This window comes from Dipodomys merriami, unplaced genomic scaffold (genome assembly GCF_024711535.1).
Source record: "Dipodomys merriami isolate MVZ:Mamm:240054 unplaced genomic scaffold, mDipMer1.0.p SCAF_120, whole genome shotgun sequence".
Classification (NCBI taxonomy): Eukaryota; Metazoa; Chordata; class Mammalia; order Rodentia; family Heteromyidae; genus Dipodomys; species Dipodomys merriami.
The window spans coordinates 1,354,935-1,380,342 of NW_027202494.1; the positions used below are offsets into that span (position 1 = coordinate 1,354,935).

Sequence of the window (25,408 nt, forward strand, 5' to 3'; positions counted from 1 at the left end):
AGGAGACAAACAAGAGACCCTCTCTCAATACTGAATGTATGAGTCTTAACTCGGCCAGGCATGGTGGTGTACTTGTAATCCCGGCTACTCGGGAGGTGGAGGTGGGAAGCTCTCTGGCTGAAGATCAGTATGTGCAAAAAATTAGTGAGACCCTATTGCAAAAACAAAACATAGCCGGGCACCGGTGGCTCACGCTTATGATCCTAGCTACTGAGGAGGTTGAGATCTGAGGATCACAGTTCAAAGCCAGCATGGGCAGGAAGGTCTGTGAGACTCTTTTATCTCCAATTAACCACCAGAAAACTGAAAGTGGCACTGTGGCTCAGGTGGTAGAGCACTTGCCTTGAGCTGAAGAGCGGAGGGACAACGCGTAGGTCCAGAGTACAAGCCCCACAACCAACAAAAACCAAACCAAACCAAAAAACACAAAACCAGGTAGCAGCAGCCCATGCCTGTAATCCTAACTACTCAGGTAGCTAAGATCTAGAGGATCTAACAAAATCAGCTCATTCAGAAAAGACCTCACGACTTTCTCCAAAAATAACCTACAAAAAGCCAGACTAGAGGAGGAGTGGCTCAAGTGTTAGAACATCAACCATGCAAATGTGTCTGGTATGCTTGAGGCTCTAGGCTCCATTCCCAGTATTTCAAAATCAAAACAACAAACCCTGTCATCTCCCCATGCACCCACCTGCATCCTGCTTCTAGTCCAGCTCATCCAGAGGTTAACAGTCACTTCTACGGACCATTCTCCATCCCTAGGGTACCTAGTGGTTTCTTGTCCCTCTTAGCCAAGGTAGAAGAATGTATGCCTTCCAAGCCCCTTACCCCTTTTTGTGGTACTGGGGTTTAAACTTAGCGCTTCACACTTGCCAGGCAGATATTGTACCACTTGAGCCATGATGCAGGCCTCTTGGCTCTTATTTAACCAGGTCAGTGTCAGGTATGTTTCCCAGGATGCCTGGCATGACAGGCACGGACCACCACACCCAGTGTTTCTTTCTGAGATTGGGTCTTTTGAAGTTTTTGCCTGGGTTAGAGTTGAACCAAGATCTTCCTGATCTCCAGTCATCAACTAAGTAACTAGGATTACACATGAGCCATCTGTACCCAGCTTGCTCTACAAATTGTTACTAAATACTCCTGGCTATGTGTGGTGGTGAGCAACTCTAATCTCAGGTAGTGAGTAGGGAGGTGGGGCCGTGATGGTTTGAAATCAGCCTGGGCAGCACAGAACTGCGGGACAGCAGTGAAAGAGGAAGGGAGGGAGGGGAGTGGAGAGAGGGAGTGAGAGAGAACGTGAGGAGGAATGAGCTTGCTCTCTAGTTATAGGATCCTGTCTTGGTACCTGTAGGAACTTGACAAACCCTTCTATTCCAGAGATGAGTATGCTTTCAGAGAATGGAAGAGAACAACAGGCTGAGGATTCCTCCACTCTCCACTCTTCAATGTCGGTGAGAGACTTTGAAGTGGGTCACGAGGCTTGCTGTGAGTAGAAGGGAGGGAAAAATCCTTTTCCCTCTTCCCTTTGGAATTTTGGGGCAGGGCCCCTGTCATAAACATTAACAAACATTTACTCACCTGTACACTCTGCAAGCATGGGACAGACACGGAGGAAACTCAAAAGGGAAGTTCTGAATTGGTTTAGCTAGCAAATCTGCAAGGGACCGAGAGGGAATACAGGACACAGGGAAGTGGTTTTAGCCTACAAAGAGCACTGAACAGGGACAGGTTGTATAAGAGAAGTCACTGATGGGGTTACAGATTTCCTCCTATGTACCCTCTGGGCTAAAGTCCAGTGTCTCCAATAAAGAAGAATTTAGCCTGCCTTCAGACAGGAAAGGAGAAAGTAAAAGTGTTTGCTTTTTTAAATATATATTTGCTGTTGCTTAATTAATTGCCTCCCGCTCAGCCTACTTTGGGGGTGTGAGACACATTCTGGTTTCCTTGAGGTGTCTGGGAGGAACAAGTAAACATGGAGTGACATTCCCTCCTGGGTAATCGGGTATTGGGGGCAGGGGTGAGAGGGGTGTCTTTGTCTTTAGGCTGTCTATAATGAGATGTTAAGAACAGAGAGCAATGCAAATAGTTCTTGCCCATAGATATTAGCTGTACCAATGAATCTTGTCTAGTGGAAGTTCACTCTCCCCCACCCCCAATCCTCCAGGGAAGGAACCAATGCAGCATTCATTAAGCAGTCTTCCACCATTTCTGACTGCTTCTGTATGAGCGTGCCTGCACCAAGTGCAGCATCTTCCATCCTCCCCAATAAGCTGAGTTAAATTAAACCCTTGACATGTTCGCTTCTGTACAGGACGCGAGTTTACCATTTTAGAAAACAGGACGATTTTAACATTTCCCTTTGCAAGCATGCCCCAAATATGACAGCCGCTTATAGTCTTGTGGTTAGTTATCCAAAGACCACCAACCTTTCCTTTACTATATTTAAAGAGAACTGACTAAGGATTGGAAGCCCACCTCCTCATGAGTCAGACACCAGGGGAGAGCAAGTACCATGCCGGCAGACTGCCATGGCACTGAGACAGACCACACACATTCACTGCACCTTGTGCACTAGGTTAAGATAAGCAGTGCTGATAGAGCACTGTTGACGTTAATGATATCCCTTCATTGTAAGCACTACTCTGGATGTTCATTCGTCCTTAAAGTAAGGTGTGGGGGTATGGGCATTCTGACTCTAATTTACAGCTGTTAGACTTTCCTGGTGTGCTGGCTGCCTTAAGCAAAGGATTATCAGCCAAGTAGCCCCTATACTGGCTAGGCCTGACTGTCCTCAGGGTGGTCCACTTGCTTTGGACACTCCATGATAACAACAGTTGAAGACATGCTCCAGACAGCCTGCATTGATGCGCCCTGGAAAGCAGCATCTAAGGAAGACAGGCCTAGGTGAACTGGCAGAGCCCTTCCCTTGTTGGCTTAACAGAAGCCTTGTGATTGGCACAAACACAGTCCTTTATTTGCATGAGGGACTGTGCTTTGATTAGTAGCAAGACAGTCTTTGTGCATGAAGGTCTGCCATAACTGGTGCAAACCTTCTAGCTATCTTCCTTTCTGGCTAAAACTGGGCTTGTTCAGCTCCCTTTTTTTTTTTTTTTGCTGAACTCTGGGCCTGGGCGCTGTCCTTCAGCTCAAGGCTAGTGCCCTACCACTTGAGCCACAGCACTACTTCTGGCTTTTTCTGCTTATGTAGTACTGAGGACTTGAACCCAGGGCTTCATGCATGCCAGGCAAGCGCTCTACCACTGAGCCAACTTCCCAGCCCCATTCAGCTCCCTTTTTGAATCAACCAGCAGACACCCTTCCTGGGCTGTCCTTGGTGCTGCCAAATTAGCTTCAATAAATGGCTTCCCTTTAAGTCTTTTCTTGTCCACTTTTGATTCTTTTATCAATATAGCACCAAGGCAGATGGTGGAAATGGCAGCAAAGTGTCAGGCCATAGTGGTCTGGGAAGAGACTGGCTCCTGATCTCTGAAAGGGTGATCACCCTAGGAACAAAGCTCTAACGCTCTGTGCAGCGCCAGAGGCCTGTATAAGAGCTGTCCCTCCAAAAGGCACCAGCGCAGTTGATAGCGTCGGCTACTGCCACCAGCCACTTGTGTTGAAGCTGAAGATTTCAGAAGCGGTCAGATCCCTGGCCATTGGTAGTTAAAAACCCAGAGCCATCAGCCTCCAACCTCGGTGCCTAGAACCGAAGCCCCTGCCTCTGGACCCTGGTGCTCACAGGCTCTGCACAGCTGTGAGCCCCTGCTTCTGCCGGCCCAGCAACCCCTAGGCCTTGCTCAGGATGGTGCGCTTCTCACCTGCTCACAACTCTCCACGTAGAGGGAAAGGACCAGCCGGCTGATTCGTCGCGGCACCATTCTGCGGGGGGCAGATGCACACGATACAATTCAAAAATAAAAAGCCAGCCTTTCGAGCTCAAGTCTGACAACCGAGCGCACCTCTTCCTTCCACCGGAGATTCGGGGAGCAAGAGGGGCCCGCGGTGAGAGGACAACCTGGGCTGCGGGGCGCCGCGGCACGACACCTGGGGACGTCCCCCCGACCCCCCGGCCTGCGGGACCCCCCCCCGGCCTGCGGGACGCCCCCCCGGACACACAGGGACCCCCCCCGGCCTGCGGGACTCCCCCAATCCCCCCGGACATACAGGGACCGCCCCCGGCCTGCGGGACCCCTCCAACCCCCCCCCGAACACGCAGGGACACCCCCGGCCTGCGGGACCCCCGATCCCCCCGGCCTGCGGGACCCCCGATCCCCCCGGCCTGCGGGACCCCCGATCCCCCCGGCCTGCGGGACCCCCCTCCCCGGCCTGCGGGACCCCCGATCCCCCCGGCCTGCGGGACCCCCGATCCCCCCGGCCTGCGGGACCCCCGATCCCCCCAGCCTGCGGGACCCCCGATCCCCCCAGCCTGCGGGACCCCCCCCGGCCTGCGGGACCCCCGATCCCCCGGCCTGCGGGACCCCCCCCGGCCTGCGGGACCCCCGATCCCCCCAGCCTGCGGGACGCCCCCCCGGCCTGCGGGACCCCCGATCCCCCCGGCCTGCGGGACCCCCCCCGGCCTGCGGGACCCCCCGATCCCCCCGGCCTGACGCGCAGGGAGCCCGAGGAGGCCGCACGGATTTATTTTCACGTGAACGCAGGACTTTTGGGGTCTGGGTTTCAAACCGGGCCGAAGGAGGCTCCGCCGGCCCCGGGGGGAGCCCGGCCCGGCCCGGGAGCGGCCCCCCTCCCCGTCCGGAGTCCCCTGCCCCCGCGGAGGAGCCCCTGGAGCGGCGCGGAGCCGCCCGGCCGCGGCGCGGGCTCCGGACCCGGTCGGACAGGCGGGCGGTTCTTCCGGGCCGCCGGCGTGTGAGGGCGCAGCGCGGGGCGGGCGGGCGGCCCGGGGCGGGCGGGCGGGAGGCCCGGGGCCGGCGGAGCCGCCTCCAGCGGCGCGGCGCGGCCGGAAGTGCGCGTGTGCGGCCCCTGACACCGCGGGATCCGCTTCCGGGTCACGCCGCCCCGCTTTCCAGTCAGGTCTCAGGGCTCCCGCGAAGCATCGGTGGCCGCCGCCTCCCTCCGGCCGGCCCGCCCGCCCGGACAGCGCCCAGCCGAGCCGGGATCCCCTCCGGCCGGGCCATGAGCGCGGCCGCATGATGCGTCCCTGCCCCGGCCGCCGCCGCCGCCGCCGCTGGCCGCGAGGAGCCGCAGCGCCGGGCGACCCCGCCCGGGCCTCGGGTGAGTGCGGCGGCCCCAGCCCGCGTCCGCCCCGCCCGGCCTCCACCCCGCGTCCTCCCCGCCCGGCCTCCACCCCGCGTCCTCCCCGCCCGGCCTCCACCCCGCGTCCTCCCCGCCCGGCCTCCACCCCGCGACGTCCCCGCCCGGCCTCCACCCCGCGTCCTCCCCGCCCGGCCCCTCCCGGCCTCCACCCCGCGTCCTCCCGGCCCCGCCCGGCCTCCACCCCGCGTCCTCCCGGCCCCGCCCGGCCTCCACCCCGCGTCCTCCCCGCCCGGCCTCCACCCCGCGTCCTCCCCGCCCGGCCTCCACCCCGCGTCCTCCCGGCCCGGCCCCGCCCGGCCTCCACCCCGCGTCCTCCCCGCCCGGCCTCCACCCCGCGACGTCCCCGCCCGGCCTCCACCCCGCGTCCTCCCCGCCCGGCCCCTCCCGGCCTCCACCCCGCGTCCTCCCGGCCCGGCCCCGCTCGGCCTCCACCCCGCGTCCTCCCCGCCCGGCCTCCACCCCGCGACGTCCCCGCCCGGCCCGGCCTCCACCCCGCGTCCTCCCGGCCCGGCCCCGCTCGGCCTCCACCCCGCGTCCTCCCGGCCCGGCCAACATCCCCCCCCCCCCCCCCCCCGGCTCCGGCTCCATTCTCCCTCCGCCGCGCTCCTCGGCGCCGGCTTCCCTTCCCGACGGCGCCGGGCGCTGGGGGCCCGCGCGGCCGTGCCCCGGCCTTGGGCGTGAGTCGCTCCGCGAGGCTGGGTGTTCTCCTCGGGCGATGCCGGGATTGCTTACGGAAGGCTGCGAGCCCCGGCCGCGCGCCGAGGGTTGGCGGGCTTGGGTCCGGGGCGCTTTCCCTGTGTTCAGCCTCGGTGTTCCCTCACCTTGACCTGGATGTCTCCGCCGTTTCCCTCTTACTCTCGGCCCACGCTCCTCGCCTCTCTCCTGCACCCCGACAGTGAACTTGGGCTAATGATCTTGGGTTCGAGTGATTGCCTGAAAAGGCATCAGGGGCGATCAGGCGGCCTCCAGAGCAATGCCTGCCTCCCCAAGTCCCTTCGATCATTGAATGAGCTCAGTAGCTCACGAAAATGGGTTTATTGTGGCAACTGTGTTCAAGTGACAAGAAGTGCAGGTGGAAGCGCCCCTCTGTCGCTGCTGCCCAAATCCAAGCCCGTGAAAAGTGCTTTTTGCTGTCTGCTGGGCGTCAGTACCGAAGCCCACTGGAGGACTTTTATGCTTGAGAAATTTAAGGGCAGCCTGGACAACACCCATCTCTGAAAAAGCTAAAATGTCTGTGACTATCCAGCACTCTTTCATCTGAGGAAAAGATGCTCCTCCTTCCCTGCATTGATGCGCTTGTCTGTGCTGGGGCTGCCGGTTATTGTGGACCGAGAATCCCCATTGACCATCACTCACCTCTTGCTTTCTGCTCTGGCTTCTGTGCTGCTTTCTACACACGTTCCTGTCCTGACGATTTCAGCTCCGCTTCTTCCTAAATTCCCATCTTGAAAGACATTGACCATCATCTTTGAGTCCTCAAATGAAATCCAGACACCTGTGGGGCCAAGATGGTGTCTTACATTAGTCTGCCTCGTGGTGGCTTTGAAACATCTATATTGCCCTTCCATGTGTTGTTGGTGGTAGAGATACCTACAAGATAATTTGGCTAGGCAGGAAGAACACGAATATGAATCTTAAATCGGAAGACATGGCGAGGGCACAAATGGTAAAAGAGACCAAAAGGAGAAGGCTAAGTAAGGACTGAGCCCGCCTGGGTGCTCTCAAACCTAGTGACCCGAGGTTAGCGTTCTCAGGGTGTAGATCGGGATGAGGGCTGCCTGAAATTGGGTGACAAGGGCAGGACGCAGCCTTGAACAGGAGGCGAGGGGAGGGGAGGGATTTGGCAAGCTGGTTGAAGACTCTGGGTAGGTGCAAGGGACACAGGAAATAGGAATTCTGAACTCCGTGCAGCCTGTGCGGCGCGGGGCCTCAGCCAGGGAAGCGCCCGCTTCTTTGGAGTCAAGCTCGTGCAGTGTCAGTAAGATGTTTCGGATTCCTAGAGTTCTCTGGCTCCATTTGTTTGGTGCAGTGTTCTCAACCCTAGGGTGCTTTAGCAGAAAGCCTGGTGCAGATTTGAACAAACTACAAGCCTGGCTTGAAGACTTGGTGTCCTCCTCCTGATAGTGAGCTAGTGTTGTATCCGGTGAGCTGCTGCTGCTTTTGTGGGACGCAGGATCAAACAGTCGTGTGGACAGAGCTCCCGGGCGTAGTAGGTATGCAGTTAGCAGCCTTTCCTGTCGCCTGCTGTGTCTTACGTGGCATCTGACTAGCTAGGTTTTCAGACCATTTTGCATCCTGCTGGGTCTGCTGCTGGGTCACAGGTACGGAAGTTCCATTTCGGTTGTGGAGGGGGGCTGGGAGTGCCAGTCTTAGAGTCTCAGGTGTCTAGAGTTCTTTTTATGTCTGGACTTGCGTTCTTGAGAGTGCGTTCACTGTGCTGGTTTTCTCCAGCACACTAGCTGCCTGGTCTGGCCTCTCGCATGGTTGTGGCTCAGAGTGGATGGAGGGAAGCGCAGCCCCTGCGTAGTCCTGGGGACTGCCTCGCTTAGGCCGTTCAGGGAGCCCCCCTCGCGCGTCCTGCGAGTTTTTCTCCGCGTCCCCGTCTTGCTTATTATGTATGTCCTTAACCCTATTTCTCAAACTCGCAGCCCTCAGTCCCACTCCCAGGCAAGGACCCCCCCACCCCCCGCCCTCTTCACTCCCCGCCCCTCTCATGCCAGTGCCCATGCCCACATCGTCAGGCCTGCCTCCCTGCTCTTCTGTTGGCTGTGGGAGGTGAGATCTGAGGGCACTGGGCTTTGGGAGGCCTTTGAAAAGGCAGCTTGGGGCAGCCTGGGAGAGGCAGAATCTGGGCTGTGTATGTGAAGGTCCCCACAGTGGGGTGAGTGTTGGGGAGCTGGGAGTTTGCCTAGGTGAGTGCCCACAGTACCTGGATCTAGGGGAGAGGGGGGACTCTGCTTGCTGATGGGGGGATGTATGGAGGTGGAGGAAGTCAGGGACGCGAGCACTTGGCTTTTGTCCTCAGTAGCTATGTGCTTTACTGCAATAGGAATGGGGGCATCACGATCTGGGGTTCTGCTTTGACTCCCTACCTCCGGGGGGGAGTTGCTGAAGAGCTCTTGGCTTGACCCGCTCGTATGCTGTGAGGTTGGGAGTTTTCTAGCTGTAGCTGATGCAGGGTCACTCCTGGAGAGGATGTATATAGACGGGAAAGCAAGACTCCCTGTTCAGAGACAGAGATCTCTGGGGAAGTGGGGAGAGGCAGGCGGGGCAGCTCCTCACCACCTGCCCACCTCTGCCTCGTGGCTACACTGTCCAAGTGCTGCTTCACAGTGACCACGAGTTGTGGTCTAAAAGACCTTTCCCTTTCTAGAAAGGGAAAATAAGGTGCTGTTAGCAGTACTGGTCATGTGCCAGCTTGCCACTGACACTTGGCTTAGTGTTCTAGTGTGTTTTCTTTTTTCTTGTTGGTCGTGGGGCTTGAACTCTGGGCTTGGGCGCTGTCCCTCAGCTCTTCAGTTCAAGGCTAGTGCTCTACCACTTGAGCCACAGCACCACTTCGTTTTCTGGTGTTCTATTGGAGATAAAGAGTCTCATGGACTTTCCTGCCCTGGCTGGCTTTGAACTGTGATCCTCAGATCTCAGCCTCCTGAGTAGCTAGGATTACAGGCATGAGCCACCAGCGCCTGGCTCTAGTATGTTTTCTTAAACCTTTGAGAAATAGAAATGGTTTGTTCTTGGGGTCATTGAAGAAAATAGTGGTTTCACATGGCGTATGTTATTGGTAGAGTTTGGGAGGACAAGCTAAATATTTCATGATTGCAAGTTGGTAGAAAGAACATTTTAGAACACATTAGATGATATGAGTGCCACACTTGTTTGCCAGGTCGGATGAGAGTGTTGGCTCACTGAAGCTGTCCCTTAGCTCCGCTCCTCTTCCTAGTAGTAGCATCAGGCAGTGACCTGGGGTGCTTGACCACGACTCTGCCCTTCCACGTGAGTGTGGACGGGAAAGCAGCGGGAAGCTTCAGCATGCGCAGGAATCACAGGCTCGGGCCTGTTGTGCTTGTGTCAGTGTTTATGTGAAATACACTTTCTCTATGGCCATGGGGACTGAAGTTACTGATCAGCATGAATCTAAAACAGGCCTTGACTGGAATGCAGCCAGGCTGCAGCTTCTGCAGATAACTGCATCTGTTGCCTACCTGCACAGAGCCCTTCATCGTCGTCTCCTGTTTATTGAGGTATAGCTTGATAGACAGTGAAATTATATATTTATATATATATATACATATACATATATGGAGTGTATATACACATATTTCCTTGTTTTTTTAAAAAAAGCAATTAGTGCGGGTGGGTCACACTGCACCGATCCTTGTGTCTGGCTTCTTTTACTTAGCTTGGTGGTTTGGAGATTTGCTTGTATCAGAAATTTTTTTCTTTTTCTTTTTTTTTGCTCAGAAGCATGCTATGATATGATTAGACCACACATTATTAATCTTCTTATGGCTTATTGGGTGGTTTCCAGTTTGGGGATATTGTGATGAGGCAGCTCTGCGCAGCTTTGTACACATTCTTGTGTCCGTATTCATATTTGTTTTCTGGAGTAACTGTCTGGAGGTAGCTTGCTGTATGGTGGACTGGGTATTTAAGCACTGTGCTGCCTTCCCAAATGGTGCTGTTACTTCTGTCCTTATACAAACAATTAGAGATTAGGTCACATCGTAGCTGTGCTACTGTATGCAGGGTCTCTACGGTCGACAGTTCTGTGTTCTGCAAACAGGCTTTACATTTTTGTTTTATTTTGTGCCAGTCCTACGGCTTGAACTCCGGGCTGGACACCACTGTCTCTGAATTTTCTTGCTCAAGGATAATGCTCTACCACTTGAGGCACAACTCCACCTTTGGCTTTTGGTGCTTCATTGGGAGCTGAGTCTTTGGGGGCTTTGAACTGTGATCTTCAGATCTCAGCCTCCTGAGTTGCTAGGATTACAATTTTGACCCTCTGGCGCTGCCCGCTTTAGGTTTTAAACATTGGTAAGATAAGCTCATTGGAAAACAGTTCCAAGTCTTATTAAGCATCTGTTTGAGTCAAGTTGCTGTATCTCTGGCATGGTGGCCCACAATTGTCACTCCAGAGGCTGGCTAAGGCAGGAGGACTGAGTCTGAGGTCAGCCTGGCAGACCCTTGGCGGGAAGACCTAGCGCATTACGGATAGCCCTGCTGCAAGGTGTTTGTCTGGGACATTCCCTGCGCACTGAGGGATCACCGTCTGAGAACATCACAGTGCGCAGGGGCAGGGGGCTGTTCTGTGGGGCTTGGCTCCCAAGGCAGGAGCCTGGGCAGAGAGCTTGGGTGTTGGGAACTACCACCAAATGTTTAATGTTGGATGTTAGAGAGAATGCTACCCCTCTGGTCTCTCCATTCCCCAGACCCTGAGGCCCTCCTCCCTGGTCCACTGCTGTGTGTATGGGTGTGTGTGTGCGTGCGCGCGTGCATGCATGCGTACGTACGTGCACGCATGTGTGTGTGTTTCTCGGGGCTCCTAGTTTCAGACACAGGCAACAAGAGGGCCTGTGAAGCCAGGACTGTGGACTGTAGGGATGGTGGGGCTGTGTGGTGACTTCACTGCAGATTCCTGACTTCTGGGTCAGCACCTAATTTTCTGCTTTTATAACTGATGCATAAAAAAAAAAAACACAATTTTGGGGTAGCACGTGATACTTCAGTACGCGTGTAGATTACGTGGACTTTGGATTTGCCAAGCTAGAAATCCCTGTGACCTTGGACAGCCAGCCCTTCATCACGTGCTCCCGCTGTATAGTCTCTCCTGAGCTCTCTCCTGCCCTTTAATTCTCTTTCCTGGCATGGTCCTCACTTGTACCCAATTCTACTTCAGAATCTTAAATTCTACTGCCATTTTTAGTTTTTAGTAACCAGGAAGTTGCCATACCTCTTGTCTCACAGATCCCGTGTCTGTTCCTGTGTCTGAGAATATTGTGGTTTTGCTGTGTTCAGTGTTCTTCTCTATACCTCGTTCCCACTCTGAATTCTTTCCTGGATCTCTCCCTCCCCTTCCTTTCCCCTCCCTGTGGCAGTTACTTTATTTTATTGCTTACTAGAAGGTGAGCACAGGCCATCATTAAGAAGTTGGCAGCTAGCTTCCCCTATGCACGTTAAAGATGCATGTTAGGAAATATCCACCCTGCTCCTTGTTCTGCCATCCAGACTTAATTAGCTTAGAAAAGAGCGTTGAGATAGTAAAGCCTCTAAAAGGTCAGGCCGGCCCAGGGCCGCCCAGGGCCAGAATTTATAGTTCCCTTACTGTTCCACTCGGGTCAGAGACCTGCTTGCTGCCCCATTGCTCTGGACTTAAACACACACACTTTGATTTCGCTTCCTCCACCCCGCAGTGTCGTCTTATAGCAGCTAGAGCTCTTCCGTACGTCCTGGTGGCCAGTGTCCCCGTGTCTGCTGCTGCTGGTCTGTGAGGGAGTAGCAACGCTCTTGCGGCTTTACTGGACTGTTGCTTTGTGGGTTTTTCTGGGACAACTTGCTTTCTCCTCTTCAGCACTCCATCTCTGTGGTGCCAGTCGGGAAGCAAGCCCCTTGGTACTGATAGAGCTTTGGCTTCTGTTGTCCAGCGGCCTCTGGCTCTCACTTCCCACCCTGGGCTTGCCCTGTGTCCAGGATGGAGAGAGCTACAAGCATTTGGAAGCTGTGTCCGTGGGAAGTGTGGCCTCTGGCAGCCCTGCCCAGCCTTAGGGAAACTTGGCAGTGACTGACACACTTGTTGGGGACCCCACACATCTCGGGCCACATCAGTGTTTCTAGAAGATTCCTGGATTGTCCATTTGCCAGGGTTCTGTGACCCCCACTGGGTCCCAGCTCTTCCTTTGCTGCTTTGCTCCCTCCTAGCAAGGCCGGCTCTCCAGACTCGCTCTCTCCCCTTTCCTACGGTTCACTTCACATGGCCACTCAAACAGTTTGCAGATGGCTGGAGTAAGGAGCAGCCAGATCTGACCTGGATTATCCCTGGGTCTTTCTTGAGAGATTGTGGCTTATAGGTTTGAATTTAACGCTAGGCCAAAAGAGTAGGAGGGTACAATAGACTAAAAGTAAATTTCTCCTGGGCATGGTGGGGCTTGCCTGTGGTTCCAGCCCCTAGGGAGGCTGAGGCGGGAGGATCTTAAGCCAGTCTGGGCAACATAGATAGAGCCCATCCTGAATAAAAGCAAAACACCAAAGTCAATGAGTGAATTTCCAGGGTTGTGATCTGTGTGCATGTGATCAGAAGGTAGAAGGCAGCGAGTGAGTGGAAGCCAGGGTGCTCATGCCCGTGAGCCGCACGCTCACACCTTCCAGTGCAGACAACCAAGTAAGTCACGTCTCCAGTCAGCTCTTGATGCCTTTCAGGTCCTGTCTCGAAGGCCGGCATGCACCTTAAGATCCTCAAGAAAAGGCACAAAATGTTCAAGTGATGGTCAGCGCTGACCTGTGAGGTAAGAGCGTTTGTTTGCGGAGACAGAATCACCTTGTGGCCCAGGCTGATCTTGAACTCACGATTCCATATTGGCATCGCAGCCTGGTGTGTGTCAGCACACCTAGCTGGAGCGTGGCTCTTGGTGCAGGGAGGAGGGTGTGATCCGTTTCCTTCTCCAGACTGACCACTTGGGTTGCGAGGAAGGAAGCGGGAGCAGGGCCCGGGTCAGCGGCGGTGAGCCAGTCGCCAGCCTCCCTTGCGTCTGCACGCTGGCTGCCCACGTCTGCCTGTCGGCCGTCCTCCCTCCTTCCCGGAATGTGACAGTGCTCTCCAAGCCCACACGCGGCCGGCCGTCCTGGGGCCCCAGGTCCTAGGAGTGCACCAGGCTGTAGCCGCGGCAGCACACCTGCGGTCCCGCCAGGCTGAGGGTCCTGTTGGGGCTCCCACGGAAGGAGGTCTCTGTGGGTGCTGTTGGGGCGCTCCCACGGAAGGTCTCTGCGGGGTGCTCGCTTGGAGAGAGAAGCTAGAATAGACAGGACACACCCCTACCCTGCAGGGGTGTCCTTCTGGCTGCCAGCTGCACAGACGGCTGGTTGTGTGCTCTCCATCCTCCATTTTCCTATGTTACTTAGAAGTCTGAAGCTGTTCCCGCCTGGCCCGGGAGTGGGGCTGTTCATGGACTGTGCTAGTCCGCGCTTTCGCGTTGAGAAGGCGTTGTGGGGAAGTTCTCAGGGGTCTGAACCTCTCCAGCAAGGTCCTCACGTGTTTCCATGACTGCCGTGTGAAAGCTGCCGCCAGCCATTCCAAGTGCAAGGCCTCCTTCCCTTCGCACACCTCGCACCCTGCCTGCATTAATCGGGTTCCGTTTCTGCTTGGGAAGTGCAGCTCTGTCCCCAGCACACCCCTTGGTGTTTGCTCTCGTCTTGAGAGGCCAAGACAGAGAGGACTCTGACTCCCCCGGCTTTATTTGCCAGCAGTGTTCCGCCCTGGGTACACATGATTAGAGAAGGTCGTGCATCAAGGAGGCTGTCCGCACAGTCGCTGCCGGGGGAGGAGCTGGGTTACTTTACTGTCTGGCAGTCTCTGGGGGCACCCTTGCCAGGTTGAAGACACGAGGTGTGTCCGGACACGGGTGTCGTTAGGGCTGGGAGCGGTAAGAGGAGGCTGGTGGGCAGCGCAGGTCACACATAGGGAAAAGCCAAGAGGGAGCTGCAGCTCCGCATGAGACACGGGGTCCTGTCCCCTGCCCGCGTCCAGGCTGTGTGAGCTGGACTGACCAAAGCAGAGCAGGTGGACCGTGGGGCCAGGGAGCAGCCCCATGCCAGGCAGTGGGAGCTGTGGATGTGCATGCCATTGTCTTAGTGTGTGGCAGGGTGACCAGATGGACAGTAAGGCAAAGATGGGGCCGTTCAGCTCTGAGCCGGCTCAGTCTGTGTGTTCTTTCCTGCTGTCTTCAAAGTCTTCCAGTGACTGTAAAGGAGCCCGGGGCACGGGGACCCCTGTGGAAGGTGGCTGTGTTCCCTGGGCCTCACCCCCCCCCGCACCTCCACAGGGGGTCGCGTCTGGGAATCATGCAGCCGTCAGGACGCCGGCTGCGGGACGTGGAACACCATCCTCTGCTGACGGACGACAATTACGACTCGGCGTCCTCCTCGTCCTCCGAGGCCGACGTGGTGGACAGGGTGTGGTTCATCCGCGACGGCTGTGGCATGGTCTGTGCCATCATGACCTGGCTGCTGGTCGTCTACGCAGACTTTGTGGTGACGTTTGTCATGCTGCTGCCCTCCAAAGACTTCTGGTACTCGGTGGTGAACGGGGTGCTGTTCAACTGCCTGGCGGTGCTCGCGCTGTCGTCGCACCTGAGGACCATGCTCACCGACCCCGTGAGTGTCTGACCCCGCGCGCCCGCTCCGCCTCTGGCGCCCGTGCTCGGTCGTCCGGGCTCGCGGCTTCTCCGCGTCCACTGCGGGGAGGCGCTGCTCACACACAGGGCCCGGGCACCATGGCCGCGCGCTGCCGTGGCACCGGGGGCAGTCTCCGAGCCACGTGCAGACATCCCCACTCCAGAGCATCCTCTCTCCACACACCCTGGGCACGGCGCCTCCTCTGCACCTCCCCTCCCAGCCTCCCTCCCCCGCTGCTGGCGGCCGCCCAGCCCCTCCAGTGCATGGGCCAGTCTGTCCGGCTGGGGTCTGAACCCCGTTGCTGGGCTTGTGAGCATGCTTGGTGAGGCTGGCTGCAACATCATGAGATACAATGCCTTTGAGGTTCTGGGGTCTGCTGCTGCTTTCCACCACTGACAGGAAGTGCAGGGGGGGAGGGGGAGGTTCTGTGGGGGAAGGGTATCTGGGAAGGCCAGCCTCTGGGCTGTTGGCTGTTGAGCGTGGGTGGATGTCATTTAACCTGACACTTCCGGCCCTGCCCTGTCATAGCTAGTTTTTCATACTCACGCTGTAAGAGGTGGCCCTAGCACGAAATGCATTAACCTCCCTTTCTCCCCAATTAACACACGCGCCCGTGCGGCAGGGGGCGGTTCCCAAGGGGAATGCTACCAAGGAGTACATGGAGAGCCTGCGGCTGAAGCCGGGAGAGGTGATCTACAAGTGCCCCAAGTGCTGCTGCATCAAGCCCGAGCGCGCCCACCACTGCAGGTGCGCCCGACACACCCCCCCAACGCCGCAACCCCGGCACCCTCGAGAGCCTCGGGCCAGTGCCCGCCCCTCCCCCTCCCCTCGGCCCTAGACTTGCCAGAGCAGGAGAAGCGGCATGGGCCTGCCCTCGCCAGGGCCTGGTTGGCAAGGGCTGGTGCGTGTGCACGCAGCTCACCTGCCAGCTGTGTGGAGGGAGTAGGAGGTGCCCCTCTGCCCCGCTCCTGGGCCTCTCTGCCTCATTCACAGGGCTCGCCCTCCCGTGCTCGGCTTCCCTTACCGGCCCTGCTGCTCACAGAAAGCAGCGCCGGTGTCTGTGGGGCATGCTGGCAGACACCGGTGGTTTCAGGGAGGAGCCAGAGCAGTTCAAGCAGACACTGGCACGCTGAAGGTCTCCTGGTGCCCTGCCCAAGTCTTTGCGCAGTGTGTCCACTCACTGCTCCACAGTCCTGGCTCCCCCAGCCTGCTGTCCCTTGCAGGACACTGAGCAGCTGCAGCCTGTGTGCTCAGTGTGCGGTTAGCTGGGTAAGCCAGCGCCCACCCTCAGGGGGGAGGCCCGGGTGCCCAGCTCTACCCAGTTAGTTGGCATAAGCTGTTTCTGAAACACAGCTGGGAGCCATTCAAATCCAGTGCAAGGGGTTTGGATGGTAGACCCCAGCTGTAAGAATAAGGCCGCCCTCGGGCGGGGCTGCGTGGCACCGCGTGGGTGTGAATGGGTGGTAGGATCATACGAAGGCGCCAGACATTTCTTGGTCTCGCTGTTTGGCCCAGGCTGGCCTCCCAAGGGCCGGGGTCACAGCCACCCACCACCCTATTTAGCTCTGTGAATTTAAAAGCTCAGGTTTTTGTTTTTCTGAACCGGTCAGCTTGCTGCATTATCGATAGGTATGCCTGACCCAGTTTTGCTGCAAGAGTCTGGAACTGTGCCTTGTAGTGCAAGGACATTTAATTTAAAGGAGCAGCACGCTGCGTCGCAGGCCTGTACATTACTTACAGGATGTGTCCTGGCCTTGCCCCAGAGCACGCGTGCTCAGTACACTCTCCCTTTCAGTATTTGCAAGAGATGTATACGGAAAATGGACCATCACTGCCCCTGGGTGAACAATTGCGTGGGAGAGAAGAACCAGAGGTTTTTTGTGCTCTTCACTGTGAGTAGCGTGGGTGTGTGGTGTGACAGGAGCGCCCGCCCAGAGCTGGCCCAGAGCGGAAGTCAGTCCTTGGTCCAGATGCCGAAGCCCCCACTGTGCTGGCACGGGGTGGGGCTGTGGTCCCAGTGGATGGGGCGGTGCCTGTTAAGTGGGTGCCAATCCCCACAGCTCACTTTCCAGAAGACTCTGCTCTTGAGCAGGCACGTGTCTTCGCGGTGAGGGCGGGGGGGAGGGGGGATGGGAAGGTGATGCCCACCTCCCCTGCAGATGTACATCGCCCTGTCCTCGGTCCACGCGCTCATCCTCTGTGGGCTCCAGTTCATCTCCTGTGTCCGTGGGCAGTGGACCGGTAAGTACGCGCTGCACGGGGTGGGGACTGCAGGGGAGAATTGGGGGTCCAGTCCTGAAAAGCCCATGGGCCGGGCTGACCCCTGCCGTGCGCTGTGCTCTTCAGATGCCGTCATCATCTGTAGTTTGCAGGCTTTTGAGACTAGAGGGAAATTACTGTTGTTCCCCCACCACCACCACCACCTTAGCCATGTCTGTCTCCTGCCTAGCTGACCTGACCTGGCCTTGTGTCTCTGGACTTCAGGGGCCCAGGCGGGCTTTGAGGGGCCCCCATTTTAGGGGCCTGAGCTCTGGCGGGTGGGGCGGGTGTGGCTGTGTCAGACCTGGGGAAGGTGCGCCTCCGCCGGGCCCGGCAGCAGGGCTCAGGTTGCCGGGAAGGGCCGCCTTGCCACGCCTCCCTCGCACATCGCCCGTGAAGCCGTGGGGCCTGCCCTCGGGCTCTGCCCCGCAGTCACCCGGCCCGCTCTGCCCACAGAATGCAGTGACTTCTCCCCTCCCATAACGGTGGTCCTGCTGATCTTCCTGTGCCTTGAGGGTCTCCTGTTCTTCACGTTCACGGCAGTCATGTTTGGCACCCAGATCCACTCCATATGCAACGACGAGACGGTAGGCCTAGCCTGCCCTGCTGGGGGCCTGGGGGTGGTCCCCTGAGCCCCGCGTTCCCTCCCTCGGTGCCCATTTCAGGTCTTGCCTGGCCCCCTGCCCTGTGCTGCCGCTAGGTCGGCTCTGGTATGTGTGTATGCGAATGCCTAGAAGGCACCACATAGAAATGCCGGGGCCCCTGGGGGTCCCGCCCGCCAGGCCAGGTCTGATAGCCGTCTGCCCAGAAGCTAGCTGTGCCGGTGTGCAGTTCAGGGCCTGGCCAGTGGCCAGGGCCTTCCTGGAGCTGCTGCCCACTCGGTCCTTTCTTGTATCCAGGAGATCGAGAGACTGAAGAGCGAGAAGCCCACGTGGGAGCGGCGGCTGCGGTGGGAGGGGATGAAGTCCGTCTTTGGGGGTCCTCCCTCACTCCTCTGGATGAACCCCTTTGTCGGCTTCCGCCTCAGGCAACTGCAACTCAGGCCCAGGAAAGGGGGCCCTGAGTTCTCCGTGTGAGCCCCCGGCCGGCCCGACTCAGTCTCAGACATTTGTTATCACTAGAGGCGGCGGCGGCGGCGGCGGCCTTGCCCACATTGGGACCAGCAGCAAGTGGAGCTGCCCAGCAGCTGCGGGCAGCCAGTGGCTCCACGGACCCAGGGCCTGTCCCGAGGGAAGGCTGCCCCCTTCCTGCACAGCTGTGTGGTCAGGAGGCTGTGGGGTGCTACATGGGTCAGGAACCCCATGTACCAAGCTGCTCTTCTCAATCCAAGATGGCAGGCCGTGTGGCGGGTGTGACCTGTCACCAGCTCCCTGACCGGAAGGGGCGTCTCCACAGAGACCTGGCGGCCTGGGCAGGCTCTGGCTCTGCACTGAACAGCAAGTTCGTGTGTGCGTCCATCTGTGTGTGTGTCTGTGCGCGCGTGCATGTGTGTCAAAATCGGCAGTGTTGTTGAGGCGGTGTGACATTTACTGGTGTGTGCAGCAAACAAGCTATTTTTAGACACCGCCGTTTCAGGGAAGTGGGGTGAGCTGGCGGCCCCCGCAGGGGCTTCTGTGAATGTATTGCATACGGAGAGCCGGATCCAAAGAGCAGTCATTCCTGCGCGGCCCTCTGCGGCCGCGCTTTCATTTTACTTTCAGATCCACAGTGCTTGAGGCCCAGGGCTGAGTTTGCGGTTGCTCCGGCCGCGCCGTGCACAGCCCCGCGAGCCTGCGGCCCCTCTGGGCACCTGCGCCGCGCTGGTGGCTTTGGTTTTTATGTTCGTTCTCTACCCACAGCACAGGTGATAACTGGACCCTTGGTGCAAGAGAGCTTAAAATTATGCCAGGAAGCAAACAGCTCCCCTCTGCGGGGCTTGCCTTAAACTCGCCTGCTGTCCCTTCGCTGCTGGCCGTGTGGAGGCCCCGCGCCCGTGCCCGCTGACGGGGGTGCCTGCCTGGGCACCAGCTGCCTTCCTGTCCGCTGTGTGTCGGCCTCAGTCACTCTGCAGTGACCGCTGGTGACAAGCCGGCGGGAAGGGACAGACTCACAGCCAGAGGTCAGCGCGGGTTGACCAGGACCGTGTCCAGTAGTCGCTGCACACCGTGTCTGGCTGGGACACCGGTGGGAGGCTTGAAGTATGTCCAACCTGTTCAATCAAAGTCACTATCACGCGGTCGGCACCGCGAGACTTGGCGAATCAAGTATACTTGACTTTCAACCTCTCCTTTCAATGTAACTTTTATATAAAATAAAGTAACCAATGGACAGTTCTCATACTATTTCCTGTGTCGATTCCGTGTGGGGTCTTCCTGATGGCCTCCTCCTTGGGGTTCCAGGTGGCTTCTGCCCTTGACAGGTAAGGCCATGCTCACGCGCCGCCGGGGTTGGCTCTGCTCTGTCTTGGCTTTCCCCTAGGTGCCCTGGATCTTTTTTTTTTTTTTTTGTCGGTCATGGGGCTTGAACTCTGGGCCTGGGCGCTGTCCCTCAGCTCTTCAGCTCAAGGCGAGCGCTCTACCACTTGAGCTACAGCGCCACTTCCGGTTTTCTGGTGGTTTATTGGAGATAGGAGTCTCACGGTTTCTCCTGCCCGGGCTGGCTTTGAACCGCGATCCTCAGATCTCAGCCTCCTGAGTAGCTAGGATTACAGGCGTGAGCCACCAGCGCCCGGCTCCCTGGATCATTTTTAAGAGTGCATAAACTATTTAGAAATCGCCCTCAAAGGCCTGAGGCGAGGCTCAACTAGTGGAGCAGCTGTCAGGCTGCAAGGCCTGAGTCCAAACCCCAGTATGGGAAAAGAAGATCCTCTTTGATCCACATTGCCAAGTACCTAGAGTTTGTGGTTTTTGCTGATTTTTCTTTGTTCCCAGTCCTGAGGCTTGAACTCAAAGCCTGGGCACTGTCCCTGAGCTTTTGCTCAAGGCCAGCTCTCTACCACTTGAGCCACAGCGCCACGTCCAGCTTCTGTGTATGTGGTACTGAGGAATCAAACCCAGGGCTTCATGCGTGCTAGGCAAGCGCTCTCCACTGAGCCTCCTTCCCAGCCCTTGGCTGATGTTTTGAGACAGGTGTGCCATAGCCCAGCCTGGCCTGGTGTTCAATCTGTCTTGTCTTCCTGAGTGCTGGGATTACAGGCTTGCACCAACACTCGTTGGGCACATTTTAAAAAATATTGGTACTAGGAGGGACCCAGAGTACTCTTCCCACACCGCCACCTTCCTAGCCATGGGGGCGCTGGGGATGGAAGGGGAGCCTGGGACGCAGGGGCAGCCCCGCCCCTGTGTCTCTGCTGAATTGTGCTCTGCTGCCCCCCTCTGGCAGGGTGAGCAGCCTCAGTACATGGAGTGGAAAGGAGGCGAAGACTCCTGGGTGGAACGGTGGCTGTGATTGGCTGAGCTGTGGGAGCAGTGGAAGCGGCAGCCTGGGAACACTTGGAGCCAGGCCCAGCCACACGCCCGCCTGGCCGAGCACCGACGACGTGCCTGCAGCCTTAGTGCCGGCCTCAAATGGTGCGGGAGGCAAATGGCTCTCTTCTCGGGGGGCCGGCCTCCAGAGGAGGTGCAGGGATGCTGAGGGGTGGCTGTGGGCCTGTCCCCGCGCTGGCACAGGATCCCGCATGCCCAGGAAGGCGGGCAGCTCTGCGGGCCTCCAACTCCAAGGGGACAGAAGCGGGGGCAGCAAGTGCCGGCTGGCTCAGCGCAGTGGGGGACAGCTGGACTGTAAGGGAGGCAGGGCAGGGTGCAGGGACCGGCCAGTGGAAGAGGGGGCGGGGCGGGGCGGGGGGGGCGTGTGGGCCCCGGGATTCACCCGCCCTCCCCGCGTTCACCGGGGCCCTCCTCGGCCCACGGTGGCGTCAGATGGCTGCTGTGCTGTTCTGGGAAGCACTGCGGACCTTGCAGCGCCGGGGGGAGTGGCCTGGTGTGCTCATACCATCGCAGCCCCTGCGTAGCCGCTCACCCCAGGGCACTGCCAGCAGCGCCCAGACCCTTGGTTCAACCCCTGGTTGCTGGGGTCCACCAACCCCGATGGTACAGTGGAGAAGAGCACGGCACCTGGCTCCCTCGTCGCCGGAGGACACTGCCCCCTACTGGCCGAGACGGATTCCAGGTGCGGGGCATTCTGGAGAGGTTCTAGACCACACCTGCAGTCCCAGCCTCCCCACTGACCGGTACACCGCGCGTGCTGGGCGCTCAGGCCGCACAGTCCCCGGGCTGCAGGCCTGAACAGACTGATTTCCCATCATGCCCTGCGTGACTGAAGGGCCATTCCCTCCCCCCACCCCGCATTGTCACCTGCCCTCAGGTGAGGATGTGCCCACGTCCTCACCACAGCCATTGCACATTGAAAACCTCCAGCCTGTGCTACTGAACGCACAAGGCTCTCACCACATTCTAGATGGGGAAACTGAGGCTCAGAGGTGCTGCAGGGTCCCCGGGGAGCTAACCATAATGGCCAGCATGATTAACAACAGCTGTCTGGTAGCAACCATGCAGGAAGCTGGCGGCGTGACGCCTTTGCTGCCCTCTTACCTGATCACCCGCAGGCCGTGCAGAGCGCGGGGAGCTGCCGAGGCACCGGCTGGCCCCGTGCTGATGGGCGCAGCTTGGTGGCTGCTTCCCTCCAGCTGGGCTCAGGGTCCAGGAATCCTGGGAGAGAGAGGTGAGCACTGCAGTGTTGCACAGCGACCACCAGAGGGCACCAGCAGCCCACAAATGCCACATGCTCTCTGGATGCTGTGCATCCATTTGGACCAGTGTTTTGCGTAGTTTCTGTTTTGCTTTCTGTGTTTGCCAGTCGTAGGGCTTGAATTCAGGACCTGGGCACTGTCCCTGTGCTTTTTTTCTCAAGGCTAGTGCTCTACCACTTGAGCCACAGTTCCACTTTGTTTTGATGGTTCATTGGAGATAAGACTCAAGGACTTTCCTGCCCAGGCTGGCTTTGAACCGTGATCCTCAGATCTCAGCCTCCTGAGTAGCTAGGATGACAGGTGTGAGCCACCGGCACCTAGCTAAACCAAGGATTTATTCATCACTCATGTTCAAGGGCTGTGACCTCAGCTGACCCTAGCGTAGGACATTGGCGGCAGGAGAAGACGCATCCAGGGCAGCCTGGGGGAGAAAGGAAGGGCCCGAGGAGTCCTCCAGGATGTGGCTGTCCTATGTGCAGGGCGCCGCGGCGGCAGAGGGAGCAGGTGGTGAGCGGCTCAGAGGGCTGTGCACACGGCCTGTGGGGTCTGCAGCACAGGATGGTGTTCCGGGAGGCAAACTCTGATTGGACCACAGGGTCCCCATCCCTCCCTGGGGAGGGGCTGGGACAAAGCAGCCCCACCATCCGGCCTGTGGCCACCCCAGCCAGCCAGACTGGAGCCTGAGGTCCCCCTCCCAGGGGCTGTCTGGATACTTGTAACATCATTCAAGTGTAAACTCACCAGCCGACGTGTGCAGCCTGACACAGACCGGCTGTTCTGAGGGCCTGAGGACCACGCCCGCTAGAACACTGCCCGGCAGTGGTGCGATCGTGGCAGCCACTCCCACTTTAGTGTGAATGAATTTGTCTTCTTTCACAACTGTGCAACCCAGAATTTGTGAGAGAGGAGGCTCGGGCTGCCCAGCCCTCCGGACCAGAGGCTGCCGGCTTCGCAAAGGCAGATCTGACGCCAGGCCCACACCTGTCAGCCCAGCCGCTCAGGAGGCGGAGATCTGAGGATCACAGTTGGGAGCCAGCCCAGCCGGGCAGGAAAGTCCATAGACTCTCATCTCCAATGAACCACCTACCGTCCAGAAATAGAGCTGTGGCTCAAGTGGTAGAGCACCAACCACCCTGAGCCAAAAAGCTCAGGGACAGCACCCAGGCCCCGAGCCCACGGCGCAAGCACTCTGGGCGTGCACATTCGCCACTGCATGACCAGTGGGACCTGGGCTGAGGAACCCCATAAACATCCGTGTCTCTCGGGGGCTGGCTGCCCTTCATTCAGCTCACTAACACAGCATCCTTGCTCACAAAGGGGGGGGGGTGGGATTTCAGGTTTTAAAAACCAAATAAAACCCTAACCAACAAAACAGCCCAGGTCACTGATAACAAATCCCAGCAGGACAAACGGCCTCAGCAGCGAGTGGCCGCGGCGGGCCCCAGGGCCCAGCTCTGTCCTCCAAGGCCACTGATGTCCAGCCGCCATCCTTTCTCCAGCCCTGCTGGAGGGCCCGGCCCGGGCAAGCTCGGGCTGAGGCTGCAGGCCGGGCCTCTGTACTAGTGATCAGGACCTTTGCCAGTTGCTGAGGTGCAGACCAGGGGTTTTGGGAAACCACACCCAGCTTCCCCAGCCCGGCTGGCGGGAGCCTAAGGATGCAATGCTGTCTGGACTTGGAAAGATAATTTATCTGAGTGAAGTGGCTATCACATAAATGATCACCCCAGCCAGGCCCTGGCCACCCAGGCTTCTCGGGAGGCTGAGATCTGAGGATGGAGGTGTGAAATCTGCGAGACTCTTTATCTCCAAGTAATCATCAAAAAGCCAGACATGGAGCTGCGGCTCAGGCGGTAGAACACTAGCCTTGACCAAAGAAGCCAAGGGACACTGCCTAGGCCCTAAGTTCAAGCCCCAGGACCAGCACAAACTAAAGAGCAACCATTTAAAGTTCAGTGGCACGTAGAACTCCTTCCCTGCAGCCCTCCCCCCCTCCATCCCTTTCAAAACCTGCTCCTCACGCTGCCTGCGGGGAGCCCTGGGCCCTGGCTGGGAGGCCGCCCTCCGGGACCCAGCGCTGTCCACAGCACAGACGAACTGCTCTCGTGCTGGACTTGCTCCTGTGTGTTCTTGCTTGGCTTTTTCTCTTAAGGCCGACCTGCACTCGTTGAGCGGCACCTCCAGCTTTCTGCTGGTTAATTGGAGATAAAGCATCTTACAGACTTCCCAGCCTGGATGGGCTGGCTTTGAACTTGGCTCTTCAGGTCTCAGCCTCCTGAGTAGCTGGATGACAGGTGTTCAGATTTTGTTGTTGTTGAGACAAGGTCTTGCTGTGTAGCCCAGGCTGTCGTGGAACTCTCTCCGCCTGTCCCAGCGTCCCAGGGCCGGGGCGACAGTGCCAGGATGGCAGGCCTGCACTGCTGCGCCTGGCGGCTTGGTTTTATCGTGGCATTCGAGGGGAAAACACCACTTCACCGTCAGGCCGGAGCCAGGGCCTGTTCTTGGGGACGAATCTTGCTACCTCATGCCCCCCACCCGCCCCCCCGTAGCCCAGGAAGCCCAGCCCCTCACCTGTGAGCAGCTGAGGCCAGCCTCACCCCTGCAGGTTGTCTTGGCATGCTGGCTCACTTCCCGGAGACTCAGCTTCCTTCCTCTTCTGTCAGGGGAGCCGCAGTGCACAGGAGCTTTCTGTGGCCTGCTCCAGGCTCAGCCCTGGAGGACAAGGCCTGCCCGGCCCTCCGGCCCCCGGCCCGGGGCTCCTGACCTCTTCCCTGCCTCCTCTTCCTATCCTCTGAGCAAAGCTGAAAACACTCTCCTCCTCTGAGTTTAGGGGCTCAACGAGGCGCACCTGCACAGCGGCTCAGCTTCGCCGGCCCGGGCTGTGGGATCAGGGCAAGGGCGCCGCCCCGGGCTGCGGCTGCGTGGAGCTGAGTTCCTGGAAGCTGGCGTCCCGGCTGCCTTCCCCGGCTCCCCTAGGGGGCTGAGCCGCGTGACAAGCGCAGCCCATGGCGCTTCCCCCTTCCTGAGCCAAGGAGGCAGGCAGGTCTGCCAAGCCCCTGTGTCCATGCACATGCTCCCAGGAAATTTCCACGGCCCCTGGGCCCTCTGCTTTCCCCACAGCCGGCCTGGAGTGCCCGCTTCCAGACAAAAGGGTTCCGGGCCTCTGGCCCTCCCGGATGCAGGCTGTTGTTGCCGTGGCTGGAGTATTTTCTTCCTTCTCTGTTAGGTTCGCCGGCATTGGGGTGTCCCGCGGTACGGTGGAGGCCTCGGGGACGGTGAACACCTTAGAAAACTTTGAGTGTTCCTGGGGGGCCAAATCCACCCACCACACCATCCCGGCCCCGTTCCTTAGGGGCTCCTCTCTGCTGGCTCTGAGGACGCCCACGGCCTCGCCAGCCCGGCAGCCGACAGGAGGCACAGCCGGGCACGGCCAGCCCACCAGCGGATCCCAGCTTCTAGGACCTTAGCTGACTCCTGCGGAAAACAATTCTTCACAGCTCGGGGCTTGAGGCAGATGCTTGTGCTGCGAGGAGCACGTCCAGCACGCGGGCAAGAGCAGGTGTGGGCGGAAGTATGAGTTCTCCCAACCTCATCCCCAGTCAGAGGAGGAGCCAGGACAGGGGCGGGGTGGGGCCACGCCCACCCAGCCAGCCAGTGACAGGACAGGAGAGGGCCTGGCCATGCCCACCCAGCCAGCGACAGGACAGGAGAGGGCCTGGCCACGTCCACCCAGTAGCCAGTGACAGGCTGGGGATTGGG

The 25,408-nt window shown here is 58.4% G+C and overlaps 1 protein-coding gene across 1 annotated transcript; it reads left to right on the forward strand.

Moving 5' to 3' along the window:
- The first annotated feature begins 3,931 nt into the window (after window positions 1-3,931).
- On the forward strand, window positions 3,932-19,238 carry LOC138823525 (palmitoyltransferase ZDHHC7). The gene is made up of 9 exons (XM_070016899.1): window positions 3,932-4,005; window positions 5,031-5,235; window positions 12,697-12,782; window positions 14,316-14,646; window positions 15,290-15,414; window positions 16,463-16,559; window positions 16,827-16,908; window positions 17,383-17,513; window positions 17,826-19,238. Exons 4-9 carry the CDS (start codon window positions 14,335-14,337, stop codon window positions 18,000-18,002), a joined length of 924 nt encoding a protein of 307 aa, XP_069873000.1. The 5' UTR covers window positions 3,932-4,005; window positions 5,031-5,235; window positions 12,697-12,782; window positions 14,316-14,334; the 3' UTR covers window positions 18,003-19,238.
- Window positions 19,239-25,408: the final 6,170 nt, after the last annotated feature.